General features: G+C 39.8%; 1 protein-coding gene across 1 annotated transcript in view; it reads left to right on the top strand.

The window, feature by feature from the left end:
* Positions 1–19289, top strand: part of LARP4 (La ribonucleoprotein 4) — a 51269-nt gene that overhangs the window by 2460 nt on the left and 29520 nt on the right. The window contains exons 2-5 of the mRNA XM_050925366.1: positions 10125–10272; positions 14343–14498; positions 16538–16613; positions 18118–18254. Coding sequence (XP_050781323.1) covers positions 10125–10272; positions 14343–14498; positions 16538–16613; positions 18118–18254 — 517 coding nt within the window. The remainder of the gene's footprint in view (positions 1–10124; positions 10273–14342; positions 14499–16537; positions 16614–18117; positions 18255–19289) is intronic.

Here is a 19289-nt window from a genome sequence, read left to right as displayed (position 1 = left end):
TTGCACAAATACAAAATGGGAAATGACTCTAGGAAAGAGTACTGCAAAAAGGGATCTGGAGGTTATAGTGGAGCAGACTGATTCATGTTAAATGTAATACTGTTGGTGGGAGGAGCAAATATTTTGGAATATATTAGCAAGAGTGTTATAAGCAAGACATCAGAAGTCATTCTTCCACTCTACTCAGCACTGATAAGGCTAATGAGTTCAATTCTGAGCACCAGGAAAGATGTGGCTAAATTAGAGACAGTCCAGAAGATAGCAACAAAAATGGTTAAAGGTCTTGAAAACTTGACCTATGAGGAAAATTTGGAAAAAATGGGTTTAAATCTGGGGAAAAGAAGATTGAGGGAGGAGATAAGTCTTCAAGTACATAAAAGGTTGTTATAAAGAGGAGGGTGATAAACTGTTCTCCTTAACCACTGAGGACAGGACAAGAAGTATTGGGCTTAAATTATGACAAGGGAGATTTATTTTAGGTCTTAGGAAAAGCTTCCTAACTGTAAGGGTAGTTAAGCACTGGAACAAATTTGGAATCTCCATCATTGAAGGGTTTTGAGAGCAGATTAGACAAACACCTTTCAGGGATGGTCTGATAATAATTAGTCCTGTCTCAGTGCAGGGGACTGGACTAGATACAGATCTGTGATTTCTATGTTCATGTTAAATATAGAGCCCAATATCAGAGGGGTAGCCATGTTAGTCTGGATCTGCAAAAAGCAACAGTCTGATAAAATGGGTATTCACCCACAAAAGCTTATGCTCCAATACATCTGTTAGTCTATAACAGGAGTAGGCAACCTATGGCATGTGTGCAGAAGGCGGCACACGAGCTGATTTTCAGTGGCACTCACACTGCCTGGGTCCTAGCAATTAGTCTGGGGGGCTCTGCATTTTTATTTAATTTTAAATAAAGCTTCTTAAACATTTTAAAAACCTTATTTACTTTACATACAGCAATAGTTTAGTTATCTATTATAGACATAGAAAGAGACCTTCTAAAAACGTTAAAATGTATTTCTGGCACGCGGAACCTTACATTAGCATGAATAAAGGAAGACTCGGCACACCACCACTTCTGAAAGGTTGCCAATCCCTGGTCTATAAGGTACCACAAGATTCTTTGTTGTTAGTTAGAGAATTTAATATACTAGGGTTCGGAATAATTGACCTGAGGTTAATTAACAGGTCATGTACTATTAGTTTATCATATGGTAGTTTTGTTCATATTTCAGATAAGTAGTTAAATTTGTACTGTGGTTAAGAATGCTTAAAGAAAGGGACTGGGGAACCCCCTAACTTTCTTGAAGAAAGCCATTTAAGTTTTGGAATGAATATTGTTTGTGTCACTTTGGAAAAATGATCTTACCACAGAGCCATAGTGCTTTGATTTAGGTTTCTTTTTCTCCCTTTTTCCATTTTTGGTTAGATTGCAGTTGCTCTTCAAATCTGCAGGCTGATAACAAACACTACTTAAAGTTGTGAACAGCTATCTACACCTGTAACTGACCACAGGGTAAAAAAGTTAAATTTATAGGTGAGGAGCTAGTTATTTCTGAGCAGCAAATGCTTTGAGGCAGATCTTAGAATTAAAATAATTTGACAGAAATGAGGCACCATAATAGGAATAGGGCTTAGACTTAAAATTAGCTTGAGCAAGTAGGAATCTGTGTAGCCAGGGAGTGACTGTCTGAAGATTCAACAAATCTTATGCTATAACTTGGTTAATATTAGTTGCTTTGTTTGATCTACTCCTTTCCCTTCTGCTGATAAGCTATATGTCATCCATGATTAACTTCTGTTATCTTCATATGACTGGTCAAATTCTACTGCTACACTGGAGTTCAAGGCAGTTAGTCCAGTTTGGGACTGATGTACCTCAGCAGTATTTGGCACAGCAGCTTTATACCATATATACAAAACAAGGTTGTATTTGAGATCAAGATGCTCATGGGAAAGGTTAGCTGGTAACTGTAAACTTTTTTTTTTTTTTTTTGTTAAAACACAACTGAAATTCATCATTCATGCACACAGGGATAATTAGTAATAGGAGTATTGAGGCACTTTTTAAAAATGCTACCTTGGTATGGTATAAAGTGACGGCTCGTATGACACCTTATAGACTAACAGACGTATTGGAGCATAAGCTTTCAAAACATAAACTGTTGAGCAATAGTCAACATGGTTTCTGTAAAGGGAAATTGTCTTACCAATCTATTAGAGTTCTTTGAAGGGGTCAACAAACATGTGGACAAGGGGATCCAGTGGACATAGCGTACTCTAGATTTCCAGAAAGCCTTTGACAAGGTCCCTCACCAAAGGCTCTTATGTAAATTAAGCTGTTATGGGATAAAAGGGAAGGTCCTTTCATGGATAGAGAACTGGTTAAAAGACAGAGAACAAAGGGTAAGAATTAATGGTAAATTCTCAGGATGGAGAGGGGTAACTAGTGATGTTCCCCAAAGGTCAGTCCTAGGACCAATCCTATTCAATTTATTCATAAATGATCTGGAGAAAGGGGTAAACAGTGAGGTGGCAAAGTTTGCAGATGATGCTAAACTACTCAAGATAGTTAAGACCAAAGCAGATTGTGAAGAACTTCAAAAAGGTCTCACAAAGCTAAGTGATTGGGCACAAAATGGCAAATGAAATTTCATGTGGATAAATGTAAAGTAATGCACATTGGAAATAATAACCCCAACTATACCTACAATATGATGGGGGCTAATTTAGCTACAATGAGTCAGGAAAAAGATCTTGGAGTCATCGTGGATAGTTCTCTGAAGATGTCCACGCAGTCCGCAAAGGCGGTCAAAAAAGCAAACAGGATGTTAGGAATCATTAAAAAGGGGATAGAGAATAAGACTGAGAATATATTATTGCCCTTATATAAATCCATGGTATGCCCACATCTCGAATACTGTGTACAGATGTGGTCTCCTCACCTCAAAAAAGATATTCTAGCACTAGAAAAGGTTCAGAAAAGGCAACTAAAATGATTAGGGGTTTGGAGAGGGTCCCGTATGAGGAAAGATTAAAGAGGCTAGGCCTCTTCAGCTTGGAAAAGAGGAGACTAAGGGGGGATATGACAGAGGTCTATAAAATCATGAGTGATCTGGAGAAAGTGGATAAGGAAAAGTTATTTACTTATTCCCATAATACAAGAACTAGGGGTCACCAAATGAAATTAACAGGCAGCAGGTTTAAAACAAATAAAAGGAAGTTCTTCTTCACGCAGCGCACAGTCAACTTGTGGAACTCCTTGCCTGAGGAGGTTGTGAAGGCTAGGACTATTACAGTGTTTAAAAGATAACTGGATACATTCATGGTGGCTAAGTCCATAAATGGCTATTAGCCAGGATGGGTAAAGAATGGTGTCCCTAGCCTCTGTTCATCAGAGGACGGAGGTGGATGGCAGGAGAGAGATCACTTGATCATTGCCTGTTAGGTTCACTCCCTCTGGGGACCTGGCATTGGCCACTGTCAGTAGACAGATACTGGGCTAGATGGACCTTTGGTCTGACCCGGTATGGCCGTTCTTATGTTTCTAATACGTCTGTTAGTCTATAAGCTGCCCCATAGGACTCTTTGTTGCTTTTTACAGATCCAGACTAAGACAGCTACCTGTCTGATACTTGGTATGGTTTGTAACTTGAAAAATTATTGGTGCTAAATATATTACCTTTCCAACCTGGTGTAGGTTTAGAGCTGTTGATAGAATGGACTGTGGGCATATAATAGTATGACGTCTGTGCAGAAGTACGTTCCATGTCTCTTCGTTACAGAGCCTGTATTTGTGTGGATCATGCAGGGCCAAGCATATTGTTCACATTAAATAAACAATGTTGGTACATTGGAAGAATGCTTTGAGTTTCTCACAGTACAATCACAGCTGTGATTTGATATTTCTAATTTGAGTTTCAGCAGCTTTACTTCACCTCAGTGTTCATTAGAGTCTATAATTCTGGTGATGACATTACTCTCTTACTGGGAAATATTAGATTTGTGTATTTTTAGCTATTTAAACTGTTGGGGAAAGTTAAAAAATGTAATAAGGCAATCTCTCCTAGTTGGTGCCTCAGTGATGTTTCATAGCTGTAGAAACATGGCAGCATGAAGGGAATATGCCTGAGTAGCACCATTCAGTGTGTAAGGGCTTCCTCCTTCTCTTTTTGTGGCAATAAGACAAAACTCATGCAGGCTTATCTGAGGGTTATGACACAAGCAGTTAAAAAAATCTCATACTCCAAGCAGAATATAATCAATCTGTAGCTCTGCTTGTTGGCCTAAAAACTGCAGCATACATGGTGTGCATTATCCTGCATGCCCCTCTCCTGGAAAACCTTGTCGTCATAAAGATAAACAGAATCTGGTTTTATCTAGCACCTCTTACGTCATCTCTTAAAAGTGCTTTACAAAGTAACATGAGCCAGATTTTGGCAGTCGGTGGCCATCTTGACTAATGGAGAAGCCATTGTGTTCAGTCAAATCAGCTTTCACACAACTGTTAATATTATAACTTATTTTCTGAGAGTTTCCTGGCATGTTCAGGGTACTTGCTTATTTCTAATTCCTCCTTAGTTGACAACAAGATGTCCTGTAACAATGAGCGGAAAGGAGCTCTGTTTGGGAATATCAGCCATGGTTTATCTGCTTCAATGCTACGTTACTCTCTTTTATTTCCAAATAACTCAGAAAAGGGCTACAGTCTTCCAGAAAGAAACTTGATTTGCTAGCATCTTTTCTTCTCTCTCCCTCCCTCCCCGCCCCCCCAATAAATGTTTCAGATTATTCTGCTGAGGAGAGCTGGGTTTTATTCCCAGCTCTCCCATAGATTTATCATGTGACCTTTGTCAAATCACTGTTTTTTCTCTGCCTCAGTTTTCCCAGCTGTAAAATTGACAGTCTCAGCTGAAAAGATCTGCTATATAAGTACAAAATGTTTGTTCCTAAAGGGGAGCCCCAGTCTTGCACTCCCAATCTGTTGCCAAGGAAAACACTGATGTCACAAATTCAGCATTATGACTGCTCTGCAGGATAAAGTAGGATGAGCAAGTATCTGTTAAACAAAATTATTTTGAAGAAGATACTTAGCAGGAGAAATTATTAAACACATAGGAAAATGACCAGAGGTTTAAGTAAAACTAGTTTGGCTTTCACAATTAAGTCTGTCTTTAGAGAATTTATTGAAATACAAAAGAAATACAGTGCTTACATTCCAGGATACTATAAGTGATGTCGGTCAACTTTTCTAATCTCTCTTAAGGAGAGTTTATTATTTTCGACTCTGGAAAGGACCACAGACTGAAACACACAGCTTGAGTGCTCATGTTTAGGTTTTGTGAGACTAACTACAAAACCATTCCATAAGATAAAGTTTTTATTTCAAGCTGAAATGGTAACTGAATGTGCTGGTATCTGATTTCCTCTGAATTTCTCATATCCAAAGCTGAACAAGCCTACTTCTTGGAGCGTTAAAGCAGACAAACTGTTTAGTGAGCAGGTGAAACTGGATGTAAAGCTTCTTAGTGTGTTAGAGGCATCCCCTGTAACTGGCCCTGGCCATGTGCAAGGAGTTCCAGTACTGGTATTTCTCTCCATCAGTCTAAAGAAAAGACAGATGTCATACCTAACATTCAAAGTATCCCTAACTATCAACAATCTGTCTCCAGATCAGAGGGAATTCCTGGAATGACATACTGGCTTCTATCCAGAGCATGTCTTCTGGGAAGTCTCTGGTTTTGGATAGCTTCCTGGTAGACTTAATGTTCTGTTGAGCAGAGCTTTCAAGCAGGCCAACTCTGTCATTTTGTAAATATTAGTTTTACTGATCATTGTCTCGCTGCAGTGTCATAACTGCTTTGTGAAAATACTTCAGTGGACTGAAACAAAAAGTCTTCATGTGGTAAATGGGACCAGTAGTATTTGAAAAACAGTACTATTTGTCTATCAAGCTCAGTTGAATAAGCAAGAGTCCATACTGTAAACTCTCTGCTAAAAAGGCATTTGATGGGGTGGAATGAGAGTACTTGCATTCCACACTCTGGCTTCAGAAAAACTGCATACACTGGGAGCTTGATCGTGACCCTTCAGAGTCAACGGAAGTCTTGAGACTGAATTCATTGGACATAGGGTTGGGTCATAGAGTACAAGATAGTACCACAATTAGTTGCCTTTTGGATGTGGATAGATCTGATTGCAGACCTCGTTTATTAGCACAGCCTCTCTCCTGAAAGTGAGACTTGAACAACAGAAGTAGGAAGCCCCATATAAAAGAAGGCAAGATCTGATTCCTTCATCATTTTACTACCTATCATTTTCTCAGAGTCCTTTTAGTGTTTAGTTGGAAATGGACATTCAGGTAGAGTCTCAGTTTAAAAAATAAACTTGGCTGTTGCTTTGTTCCTCCACATCATTACCATCTGAAGTCTTGCATCATGGCAATGAGATGAATGAGGCCCTCTTTTAGCCAGACCTCATCCTTGGAAATTAGGGAGATAGCTTGTTGAGTATCATATCTGATGATCCAATTCACTATCTAAAAAAAGTGTCCTCTAGATTAAATTTTGGCATATGTGCAATTTATAGAATAATCCCAGGCATGTTTGCTATTCTGGCAGATAGTTTCTTTCCACCTCTGAAACGACCAAAAAGCATGTATTTGGTAGCATGCATGACCAAAAATCACTGATCCAAATCAACATAGCTGAGAGATTAGGCACTTGCAGTCCTGGCTCCATGGAGGTCGGAGTATCCATGTGTTCTGAGCAGAGTGGATATACTCGAAACAAACCAGTTTCAAGGCTGGTGGTCTTCTGATACAAGTCCATCTAACTATATGGGGGAGAAATCATTCCCCATGCTGACAGCTTGTTCTGTTTTTGGTGCCTGGACTCTGGATGCTACAGTAAGCATATTAATAAAGTTGCAAAGCCTTTGTCTGACTTGGAAATGCTCCTTATAATTTGAAAGCTTCTAAAAACATTCCTTGAAGAGTGATCTTACTGTCTGACTTCAAGCACCACTGTTTGGCATGTTGACTTTAGAAGCTTCATCCTCTTTACAAACAGCAACATTCATGTGACTGGTTATTGAGAGATGAGACACTTGTGCATGTGTGAAAATGCTTGGATGTTAAGGTCACAATACACCTGTCAAGTAAGTAAACATTATGCCTGTCCTACCTGGGGTTTCACTGAGATGTACAGATGATGAGCTAAATGTGGCCGTGTTGCTCAGTTTGAACTTGTAGAGTTCATAAATCCTGACTCTGCTCTCCTGCTGTAGACAGGAGCATGCTGCTTTGACATTGACTTCTACATGTGTGAAATATTCTATTTGGCTCTTTCTGAGGTTCTCAGAAGTCTTATCCCCTTCCAGGGGAACAGTTGGAATTAGGGTTGGAAGAGACTTCGGAAGGTCATCTAGTCCAGTCCCCTGCTCAAAGCAGGACCAGCACCAACTAAATCATCTCAGCCAAGGCTTTGTCGATCCGGGCCTTAAAAACTTCTAAGGATAGAGTTTCCACCACCTCCCTAGGTAGCCCATTCCAGTGCTTCACCACCCTCCTAGTGAAATAGTGTTTCCTAATATCCAGCCTAGACCTGCCCCACTGCAACTTGAGACCATTGCTTCTTGTTCTGTCATCTGCCACCACTGAGAACAGCCGAGCTCCATCCTCTTTGGAACCCCCCCCCCCTTCAGGTAGTTGAAGGCTGCTATCAGACCCCCCTCCCCTCCTCCCACACACTCTTTTCTTTTGCAGACTAAATAACCCCAGTACCCTCAGCCTCTCCTCATAAAGTCAGCCCAAAGGATTGAGTGAGGAGGAAAATCTTAATAATGCACTCATGTTAACCATGTCTCTGCTGCTGGTTCTCACTTTCCTTCCCCCCACTCCTGTATTCTTCTGCCTGTCGTTCATGAAAGGGGAAAACTTAGCTGTGACTCTAACCAAACTTGATACTTCTAGTTCTAAATTCTTCTTACCTTGAAGTATGTCCTCCGTTTTCCAGAATCAGCTATGACAATCACTGTCTCTCCCTTGACCATAAACCTACTGAAAACGTTATATTTCTGGGACATTGTTACGTGTAGCTTAATGCTATAAACTTATCTTATTTTCAATTTATAAGTGCTTTGGATCTTTGTATGAACCTTGACAGAGATAAATAGAATTATTCCTATGACTAATTAGACAGTTTCCTTATCCTTGTCCTATTTTCAAGGCACAGTACTAAGCTACTCCTTAATGCCAGAGACTCTAGAAGGCTAAACTCTGATACGTCCAACTTCCTGATTTTTTTGGATTGCGTTTCTTTAGGGAAAGATACGCAACTCTCTCTTCCGCTATCATACTGTTGGCATGAATTAAGACATCTTTAGTAAATGTTTGGTGACAGTTGACTTGTGTGTGGGTGGGTTTTTTTGTTTTGTTTTTTTGTTTTTGTTTCTTTTTCAAGGAAATTTTTGATTGGGAATTTTGAAATCGAGGCTCTTGCATTTCTAACAGCTGGAGGAACATGTTCAAACCCATTCTGATTTTTTTTGTCTTGGAGTTGTGGTGCGGGAGGAGAAGTGTGGAAAGAGGTGGTAATGTGGCAACGGGAATATCACTGAAACTCTTGGGAACCATTACAAGGTTTTAGGCTTATCTGCAGTTAAACTCACTGACATAGAGAAGATGCCTTAACAGAAAATTGTGAGGAAGTAATTTTGTTTTCCATATAACCTCTTTCAGACACTCGGTATTGGCTTCCTTCACTCCTTCGGATATGGTATCTGTGCACTAGTACTCAGTTTTGCTGCCTTCTTAATTTCCTATCTCCTGAAGTCATTGTGCATCCCATAACTCTGGACAGGGGGATTTGTTGCTGCAGGAAACTTTACCTGTCAATATTTTGTTTTCCAGTCACTGAACTGGAATATCTCCTTGAGATGCTCAGCACTTAAGTAGCTATTCTAATTTTTTTGTCTCACAGTATCAAAATTTAACCTCATGGGAGTTGTGGCAGGCTGTGGCTGAGCAGAAAACTTTTCCAGGTGCCACAATAAATTTCTCCCTTTGTTTCCTACTCTGAGGCCTGGTCCACACTACGCTGTTAAACCGATTTTAACAGCGTTAAATCGATTTAACGCTGCACCCGCCCACCCTACACTGCTCTTTATATCGATTTAAAGGGCTCTTTAAATCGATTTCTGTACTCCTACAAAACGAGAGGAGTAACGCTAAAATCGATATTACTATATCGGATTAAGGTTAGTGTGGAGGCAAATCGACGTTATTGGCCTCATTATTTTACAGTAACTACCCACAGTGCACCGCTCCAGAAATCGACGCTAGTCTTGGACCATGGACGCGCACCACTGAATTAATGTGCCTAATGTGGACGCACACAATCGACTTTTTAATATCTGTTTTATAAAATCTGTTTAAGCTAATTCGAATTTATCCTGTAGTGTAGACGTAGCCTGAGTGGGAGAGAGCTGCTAACTGTGACTAAGGGGCAGAAATGCTTGCAGGAAACAACTTTATTCTTGCCTAGCTGAGAGGTGGTGCTTTGTCAGGGCTGAGTTGCATGGCTGAACACTTCTCTCGCTCCACACACACCACAGGTTCCCTGTCTCCAGAGCACAGTGCCATATAATGGGCTGCCTTCCATCCCTCTCAAGGAAGAGGTTGGAATGGGGAGATTTCCCCCTCTTTTGCCAAAGGGGTGGGGGATTATGGATCAATCAGAAATTTTGTGTAAACCTTGACTTGTCAATCTCATGCATCTGGCCCCTTACCTCTACTTGCAAAAAATCCCCATACTAGTGCCATTGCCCTAGTCACTGCATGGCTAAAAATTACTCATAAAATGGAGGTTAAAAGGGGAGAAGAGGGCCATCATGAAATGGGAAACAAGATACTATAAACTGTCAAGGGACTTAAAAGTCAGACTGATGGAAAAAGTGTCTAAGAACCTGTTCTCTCTTGGAAGGTGAAAGATAGTCTGTTTTCTGCCTCTTTGGTTATTTAACTGTCTTAAAGAAAGCACTATGCCAAGCCGTAATAACTGCCCTAATTACTTTCTCATTCTTCTTGGATTATTTTTGCAAATAATTTACTTTTGTCTCTTCAGCAGGTAACATCAAAAGGTACTGGCTTAAATCCAAATGCAAAAGTATGGCAAGAAGATCCACAGGGAAGCACTGAAGCTGTACCAGTGACCAATGGCACTGAGCATTTGTGGCAAGAAACAGCTGCTGCACCAGGAACTCATAGTGAGGGTGAGATGTCTAAACGCAAATGATGACTTAATCCCTTGCTTAGTTTGGATTGTGCGTATTCTGTATGAACCTAAATCCAGCAGTAAGAAGCAACCAATGTTGTCCTTGAAAGAATAGTTCTAGAGGCTGATGTAGGAGCCAACATGGGTTGAATATGACAAGTTTTCTGAAGCCGTTTACTGCCCATTAACTGCATCAGTAAATAGTAGGGACTGCAGAAAGGTCTGATCTGAATGAACATTAGTTTAAGACTCTGAGTTGGTACCTAAAGCTGTACTGAGGAAGAACAGGCAGGATATGAAAAGTAATCCAAGAAGGGAACAGTGTGTTATGGCCCCCTATAATACTTAAGAGGCCCAATGATGACCAAGTATCGCGCTATGAGGGAAACAAGCTGCTAAATGTGCAGAAATGGATTCTATACTCTGTCTCCACCTCCCCCCCGTTTTGATTATTTCTTCATTTCTTGCTTTGTCTCTGTTGCTTTTTCTCACCATTGCTGCACTTTAGTATATGCTTGACCCTGTGAACAGAAAGATTATGAGATCTGAGGGCCACACACAATCCAGATAGATTATGCAGCTATTCCACAGTTACACTTCAACTGGATGTATGCTGCAGAGCAGTTAAAAGGCAATTGCTTGCTTAAAGCTTAGACTGTACTTGTGTAAATCTTAACTAACTTTGTTAACAATCTACCTGTCCATAAGGTAGGTGGGTGGTTTTTTTTTTTTGTTTTTTGTTTTTAGTTTGTTTATTTTATTTATTTATTTATTTGTAAAGTTCAGGTGGTAAAACACTTCTGGGTGAATCTGTGTGTCCATATGCAAATGAAGGGTTGGTTTACACTGGGAACTGATGCTGGCATAGTTACATCTGTCAGGGCTGTGAAAAATCCACTGAGAGATAGAGCTAAGTCGATGGAAGAATTCTACTATAGACCTGGCTACCACTTCTTGAAGAGGTAGATTACCTGTGCCAGCAGGAGAAGCTCTCCCACTGGCGTAGGTAGTGTCTGCAGTGAAGCACTACAGCAGTGCAGCTGCAGCTATATAAGTGTAGACAGACACTGGCAAATGCCTTTTAAAATCTTAGGATAAGTGAAGAATCATCTGGTGGCAGGAATCTTACTCCTCTACAAATCAGTAGCTCTTCCAGCATGAGTCCTTTACTGAGCAAAACATTCCATTCATGGCAGCCAGCCATTTTGCCTTGATGAATTACAGTGTAGTCTTGAGTGCTGCTACTGCATGTAAATTGGATGTGATTTAATCCTATAAACTGAACACCAGCTCTTTGGTGCTAAGAAATGAATTACCATGATTTACTTCATGTTTTTTCTGTTCTGACACTACTTAATTAGCATCTATATGTGCTGCCATCTTATCTTTAAACAGCTTTGAATATTGGCCTGTTCCCGTGATATAAATGTCTTGTGTAAACACACACAATCATCCTGCTTAAGCTGTATTGGCATAATTAAAGCTGTGCAACACCTGTAGTGTGAAAGTGGTTATAATGATGAAAGCACATTTAAACTGGTAACTTTACTCAGAAGTTGTAATGGTATAATTCTTTAAAAAAAAAAAAAAAGGAAAAAATATGAACCAATATAATTATGCTCATTTAATAATAAATAAATAAAACCCCTGTAGACCAGGGATGTGATGGGGAGTAAGATGGAAAAGCTCTAAGGAAACAATGCTCATGTTCAGCTTTTCAGAAATTAAAATACATTCCTGTCAAATATCTGGCTAAAGGAGAATAGGAAGGTTATGAATCAATCTCCATATCAGCTGCTGTGTATCAGTACCTTGTGGGAATGCCAAGCCTTAAAGACATCTGCTCACCTGTGAGAGCAGGTGAGAATATCCCTGGGAAGGAGAGGCTTTGCTGTCAGTCTATCAGCAAGGTCTAGCTTTGCTCTGGCATCATGGAGTCTCTAGACAGCTGCTAGAGAAGAATAAACACCACATCTCCTTTGTCTAAAATTGTTCATTTGCTGTCAGTTATTTGAAGTTCTCAGTCTGAGTGTAGCTAAGTACCAGGTGACTAAGTCCTGCAGAGGAACTCTACTGACCCCTGTGGGATGGATGGCCAAAGGTGTCAAGCCAAGAGTTCCAGGTAAGTGGTGGTAACTGGTGAGGTCACTTCTGCAGAAGGAGGCACGTAGTAACAGAACACTGAGGTTTCCTTCACTGCATTTCCCCAACGTTGCTTTGACAGAGTCCTGGAGATCAGAATACATTTTGGGTGTATGCTCAAGGCCCTGTGCTTCTGTTATCTCTCCTGGCTCCCTGTGCCCCACTCTCTCCTATCATCTCTGGCAGAGCCATTCAGACATATTCTCCAGCTGGTCACAGCACAGGAGTCTTTCTGGTGCAGAGGGATTCTGTAGGAGAAGGTAGTGTAGGGTGGATTAACGCTGCATTTGATTTAATGCGCGACTGTGAGTAGGGGAAGAATACATGCAATTCTCTAGTTCTTCTAGCACGACCTGCTCCCTATCCTTGCTTTAGGTTTCTCTGCAAATGTGAGTGGCCCCATCCACTTCCCCAAATCCCAGGTCCAAAAAAGCTAAAATTCAGGTGAAAATGGGTAAAAACTCACATGCTTTTCCCACCCAAAAACTAGGAAATTATGGGGGCAAATTGGTAAATACCAATAATAATAATAAGGCCTCAGGGGTTAAGTGTGGCAACAGTTTGAAAAAAAAATCTAATAAGAATTTTTAAAAACTCTGCTCCCAGAACAAGTGTGTTCATTCTTTAGCTCAGTGCAAGAACCATGTCTTTAATTTTTGTGAATGTATAGTGAAAAGGTTTATATATAAACATTCAATATCACAGAAAACCTAGTGTAATTTTATTTTCCAGTGGAAGCAATGTGTATTAATTTACAGCAATCATAAGCAAATATTTGCTTGGCAATAATAATTCCAAGGTTAACTCAGATTTTCTGTTGTGTAGCATTGAAGAGTTCTAGACAGTTGAAATAATTAGGAGGTAGAAGGTTGCCATCTTGCTACTTCAAAGAACTTAATCTAATGATCTCATCCTGTGAGATGCTCAGCACCTCCAACTTCCATGTGTCACTGAGAGTTGAATGAATTGGCCATTTAACTTGCAGTTAAGGTTGCAGGATCCAAAGCTCATAGAAGCCAATGGACTTTGGATCAGGTCACTGTTTCACATAGTTCAGAAATATCTAACTTTAAATTCATTAGCTGGCATTCTGTGTGAATTTGTTTGAAACCTGTTTGGTCTTACTTTGGATAAGAGATCACCCCTTTGTTATATGGAATGTCAGACTTGCTTAACACTAGAATCCACCTCATGAGTCCAAATCTATACAGCATTAAGATTATCAAATTGATATTTAGATTATAGGTTGGTAAAGGATACAGAGGGTGATCTTCAAATAATTGAGACTGGCTAAATTCCTGAAAAATAGTGTGTGTAAGCTCAAAAACTTGTCTCTTTCACCAACAGAAGTTGGTCCAATAAGAGATATTTCTTGTTTAATAAATAATTTAAAAAAAATCTTGGTGGTTTCATGTTTATCTTTTTGAATGGCTAAAAATATTTCATACTCCTTTATGCTGCTTAAAAAAGCTAAAGCATATTTCTCCAAATGTGCCTTTACTTGTCTTCATGCTGTTTCTTCTGTACTTAAGTGCATTTCACCAATAATGTCCTTTACCGCTAATGCGACTTTGAGTTGGTTAATGAAAGTTGTGGTAGGCCTGGAAAAGACCTATTTGATCAATCAGTCCTTCTGCAAGTAAACTTTCCCCTGTTCCACTCCAACCACATCAGATACTAAACAGAAACTACACTCCATTCTATCCCAAATTTTCTTGTTTTACAGAAACGTTGAGACACCAGTACAAACAAGGGAAACAAAGAAAAACTGCCTATATACAAAGAAACAAACTAAAAAAATGAGTCTTTCAGTTACAATATTCTTCGGTGTTCTTTGTAACAATGCCAGACAATACATTTTTCAGATGGAAAATATGCTTAAACTGATGTGTCCTTTCTATTTACTGGGCATGTTCTCTTTGCCAGGTAATGTAGAGATTGTGGAGGATAGCTGTAAGCAATATGAAGTGATGTATTCTCCATCTTGTGAAACTACAAGAAATGGCACTGGTATTGAGGAAGCAGCTGCTAATGGAATGGCCCTGGCAACTGAGGATCTTGGATACCAAATTTATATTTCTGGTGAGTGTTCAAGCTACAGTAGCATTTTATATTGTGTGTTGTCTTTAACTCTTATAGTCTTAAGGGATTTCTCACTGTTAATGTTCATGCACCCAGAATGTGATCTGCCTTTCTTTTTCTAGACTTTTTAAAGTCCACAGCTTAATGCAATTTTTCATGCTGTAAATGCACAAATGCTGTCTTCTCTTCATCGGTTATCACTTATAGCATAAAGAGTCAAGGCACTGAACAAAGCAGAAACAAAGCTGCTCTGTAGAGCTTTCAAGTGGAATAATTGTTATCGCAGGACTATTCATCTTAACCTAATACATAATGTACAAGAGAAAGAAAGTTATTTAAGCAAAGACTAATAGAGCCTCTTAAGCTCAAAATACAGGTCTTCTACTGCCTCTGCAGCCTTAGAAAATTACTTTTAATAGCATTGCCAAAGACATTGCTAGGGAGTAGTATTGGAGGGCAGAAGAGAGTGTGGTGTAGTTGGGACAGAGACTTGAAGAACCCTTCACAGTGGGACTTCAGGGTGGAGCTGCAGGGAGGGAAGAAGGGAAGCAACAGGTATCTGAGATCCAGAAGACAGTGTCCATTCACTCATCAAATAGCAGTGTTAAGGAACTTTTCTATGATATTATCCTGTGAGCAGTGTGTTACTTTTAATAAACTTAGCCTTTGCAGTGAATAGGACTTTATAAGATTTCTCAACCTTCTTCATCTAGAATCAAACTTTTTTTTCTGCAGGATAACAGTGTCTTATGCACTCCCCCTGAAATGAATAGGATGTGTTCAAGATCTTGCTTTCCTTTGCTTACAATACCCTCTTAGGACAACATCTCATGTGAAGATGTTTTTTGCATGCATGGAAACTTTTTTTCCTGCCATCATCTAACCCAGAGGAGTTGATTCGGTGGTGGGTGGAGTGTAATGTGTGTGCATACACTAATTTGTGCACCCCTTTTGGTGTGATAAGACTTCTGTGAATGCAAGTAAACTTTTCTATTGGGAAGGAGAAATAAACGTGGCTTTACTTGTTTCCTTGGATTTGCATTATTGATGATGGGAGGAGTGTGTTCAGCTCTGAGAACAGTGTTAATTACCTTCTGCAGTGTTTCAGGTGAGCTTATGTTCATCTCTCACTTTGGTGACCTATGGGGGTTGGGGCAGGGACTTTTGGACCACATTCTGAATGAATCCTAGTGTTCTGGTCACCAAGACAGCGAAGTTAGTGTGTCTCCCCCCAGTAACCTGCTGCGGGAAGGTTCATGTGTGTGGTTGCATTTATTACATGGAACAGTCTATAACATGAGGAGAAAGTTTACTAAAATCATATACAAATAGTCCCACTTTCATCCTGCATTTTCATTAATTGATTTTAAGATTGTCAGTTGCTGTTATGATGGGAAACGGTCTTGTGTGTGAAACTTATTTTAGATTTTTCTAGTGAAATCCAGTATGTTCATATCCCTTTGATGTTGATGTAAAAATGAGTGTGGAGATTAGTCTGGTCCTTGTGTCCATGTCTTGAAGCCTTTTAACATTTGAGCTACAATCAAAGAACTGCATTTGTATGTGCACAAATGTCTGAACAAGTACTATGTTTGTATGCGCAATCAGTATTCCCTAACACAAAGGTTTTAATTAGTTACTTGCATAAACATTAGAGTGGTAATTTATGCATATGTACTTTTGTCCACATAGTTCTAAAAATGTGGTCCTTGTTTTTTAAAGTCCTCTTTTGAATGCTAACTGGTCTTTTAAGAGAGCATTTTAAAGTTAAAATTTTCCTGTACTTTGAATCCTCTCTTGAAGGTTTCTGTTGTCAGGGGAAGAGATCCAAATGGGCAAAAATACATGAACAAATAGGTCAACTCAAAATGATAAAACAATTGGAGAGCCGTATATCTCAGACTTACATTCCTCTCATGTTATACTGGAGGATATTCAATTTTTTCACTTTTTGCACAACTAAAATTCACTTTTGAATTATGTTCTGGGTTACGTGATTGGGATCCAGTGGGGATATGCTAATTTAGTGCCTCTTTCAGGTGAAGGCAGCTCTGCCGTGTCTACAGAAGACCTGAAAGAATGTTTGAAGAAACGACTTGAATTCTGCTTCTCACGGTATTGTGTGAAGAATTAATTCAGCATCTATTAAATGCTGTGTGAAAGTTGCAGCTAAAGGACCCCATGTTTTGGTTACATATATCCTATGCTCTGGGTCTTACTTTTTTTTTTACTGTGAAAAGGAGGTTATAAACCAGGAGATCAGAGGTCAAATCCTGATCTCACTTGCTGCTGGGGTAGCAGGCAGTATCTGAGTAATGTATGCTGCTCCAGGGAAGATGGCATTTTGTCATGATGTCAGGGCAGCCTCCTTGGGTCAACTTGTATTGGATGCGGGGTACGTATATACATCTGCAGGAGATCCTTCTAGCATGAAAGATGCAGTTACTGTGTTTTGCCTTGAAGCCACAGGGTTAAAGTTCAGGTCTTGATCTTGATTCTCTGCTGAACTAGGCCAGCTCAAAGACCTAGCTGGATAAAATGAAGTACTTCTGTGGAGTTGGAAGCTAGGGAAGAATGTTGTTCTCCTTCTAAAGAGGGTTATGGAATTAAGTGCTACTTGTCAGGGGCGGTAGGATGGGTGTATCCTTCATCTAGGATGTAATCCTTTGAGTAACTGATAGTATAAGTGCAAGTGGGTGCAACTAGTTTTGCAACTATCGGGTCAGCTCCCCTAGTAAATCTGGTTATGCCAGGTTTGATTCTGGCCCAGAGTCTGCTGGAAAAGCAAACTTGGGAACAGGCTACACTCTCTGGAAAGCTGTTAACAGAGACCACCAACAGGAATGCTCTCGGTTTACAGTGCATGTACAGCCTGTCATGTGCACACAATGGCTGCAAGTATTGGTTGCGTTGGTCATTCGTAATGCCTAAGGTGAGATCCTCTAGTTCTGCTGCAGCTTGTCTTTTCTTCCTAATTTTGGACAAGAGCTAGAAGTGTTGGAGCTGAACCAGTTCAGCTGGCCCTGCCAACTCCATCTAACAATGCACACCTGCAGCTCCTTTCTGGAAACTATCCAACCACTATTTCTTCCAACAAGTCTTGGCTGCTGTGGGAGGGGTTCCAGAATGCAGTGGTCCAAAAAGACCTGTAAGTGGTGCTGTGTGGATGTGCCACAATAATTCTGTTGGTGCTGATTGGGACCGCTGAAACATTGCAAGGGCAAAGAAGCCAGCCAGCCATCTCCTACAGAGCCTGACCCTGCAATGTTGTCCTTTGTTTAGTGAAGACTAATTTTCTTTATTTCACAAATCTAGGAGGTTGAGGCTACTTAATTGCATACTGGTAAGTAGCTCCTTGGGATGGATGTTGTACAGGCAGGGTAATACGCCAGCAACTTAGCCTCCGACACCTTTCAGCTGCCCTTTCACTTTATTTTCATTGCCTTGATTCTGTTTGCATTTATTCCCAAGAGTGAAAACCTGTGGGAGCATGTGCAACTTGATTAGAATGGCGGTTATTTTGTTTTTTAAAGCTTAAAACAGTAGTTGTCCTATCACTCCAAGCTTTTTTCGGAACGCCTAGAATTTGCCTAAAATGTATATTTTTATTCTCTTCTAGCGAGAACCTTTCTAAGGATCTTTACTTAATGTCTCAAATGGACAGTGATCAGTTTGTTCCAATATGGACAATTGCCAACATGGAAGGAATTAAGAAGCTGACCACCAATATGGACCTTATTCTTGAAGTATTGAGATGTATGTGTCTTTTTTTATATATTAAAATATTTTCTAGATCAGTAGAAAAAATGTGCTGCTGAAAGCTCTAAATACAAGGAGCTTTCAGTTTTAAAGAAACCAGTTGTATTGTTCTTCTTTCTGTGGGACTGGTCTCTGGCATATAGCTACTGATTTTGTTCATGGAAAAATTGGGTTATGATTGATTCTTCTTGGAGGAAACCAAGCTGTCCAAAGCGGATCCATATAAGAATAACTACCCCAGTCTCTTGTATCTTGTATTTAGTAAACTTCCTCAAATTTGTCTTGAAAGAAAGAGCTTTCATAAGGACTGAGTTTTGTTAACCAAAAGCAAAAATCTTACTCCCTGAATCTAAAGAATGACAAGTCTGCTCTTCTGACTTAATGTAGAAAGTTCACTGAAAGGGGTAGTTCTCCTGTGGTACTGACTCTGCACACCACATCTTCTGTAAAACAGTTTGAATCTACTGCTTTGCAACATTTACTTGGAATCCATAAATGTTTTTCCCTGTTCCCATCTAAATTTCTCAGTAGGACTCTACTTAAGAATTTCAAAAACTTAACTCCCTTCCCTGAGTTCAAACCAGCCCCTTACTCTAATTTGTTGTTGTCTTTAGTTTAGTTTTGTAGGCAGCGAAACACTGAATTGGAATGGGAGGCAGTATCCATTTCCTTTTGATGTGTCCATGTAACATTGAGCTATGTTCACATTGATGGAATAATAGATCATTTAAGCTCTTGCACTCTATCACTTCCCCCTTCCCCACCTGCTCACAAGTGGAGAAATGCCTACACTTAAGATTTCTCTCATTATTGACTGGTAATTCAAACATCTGTCTCTTGTTACCAGCCAAAGACACAGATTTTACAAGATTTGTTTTATCACGCTCCTGGAACTTTCTCCCTTCACATGTAAGTGTGAAATTCAAAAACATCAGCTCTTCCTGATGCATGTCTGATGCCAAGAAAAACCCCTAAAATTAATTTCTGTTCAATTGGGAGCATGTTTTTTTCTGATTCTTTGAAAAGTACTGA

This window comes from Gopherus flavomarginatus, chromosome 16 (assembly GCF_025201925.1).
Source record: "Gopherus flavomarginatus isolate rGopFla2 chromosome 16, rGopFla2.mat.asm, whole genome shotgun sequence".
Taxonomy (NCBI): Eukaryota; Metazoa; Chordata; order Testudines; family Testudinidae; genus Gopherus; species Gopherus flavomarginatus.
Note: the sequence above shows the minus strand (reverse complement) of the source record. Positions and strands in the feature narration are given on the sequence as shown.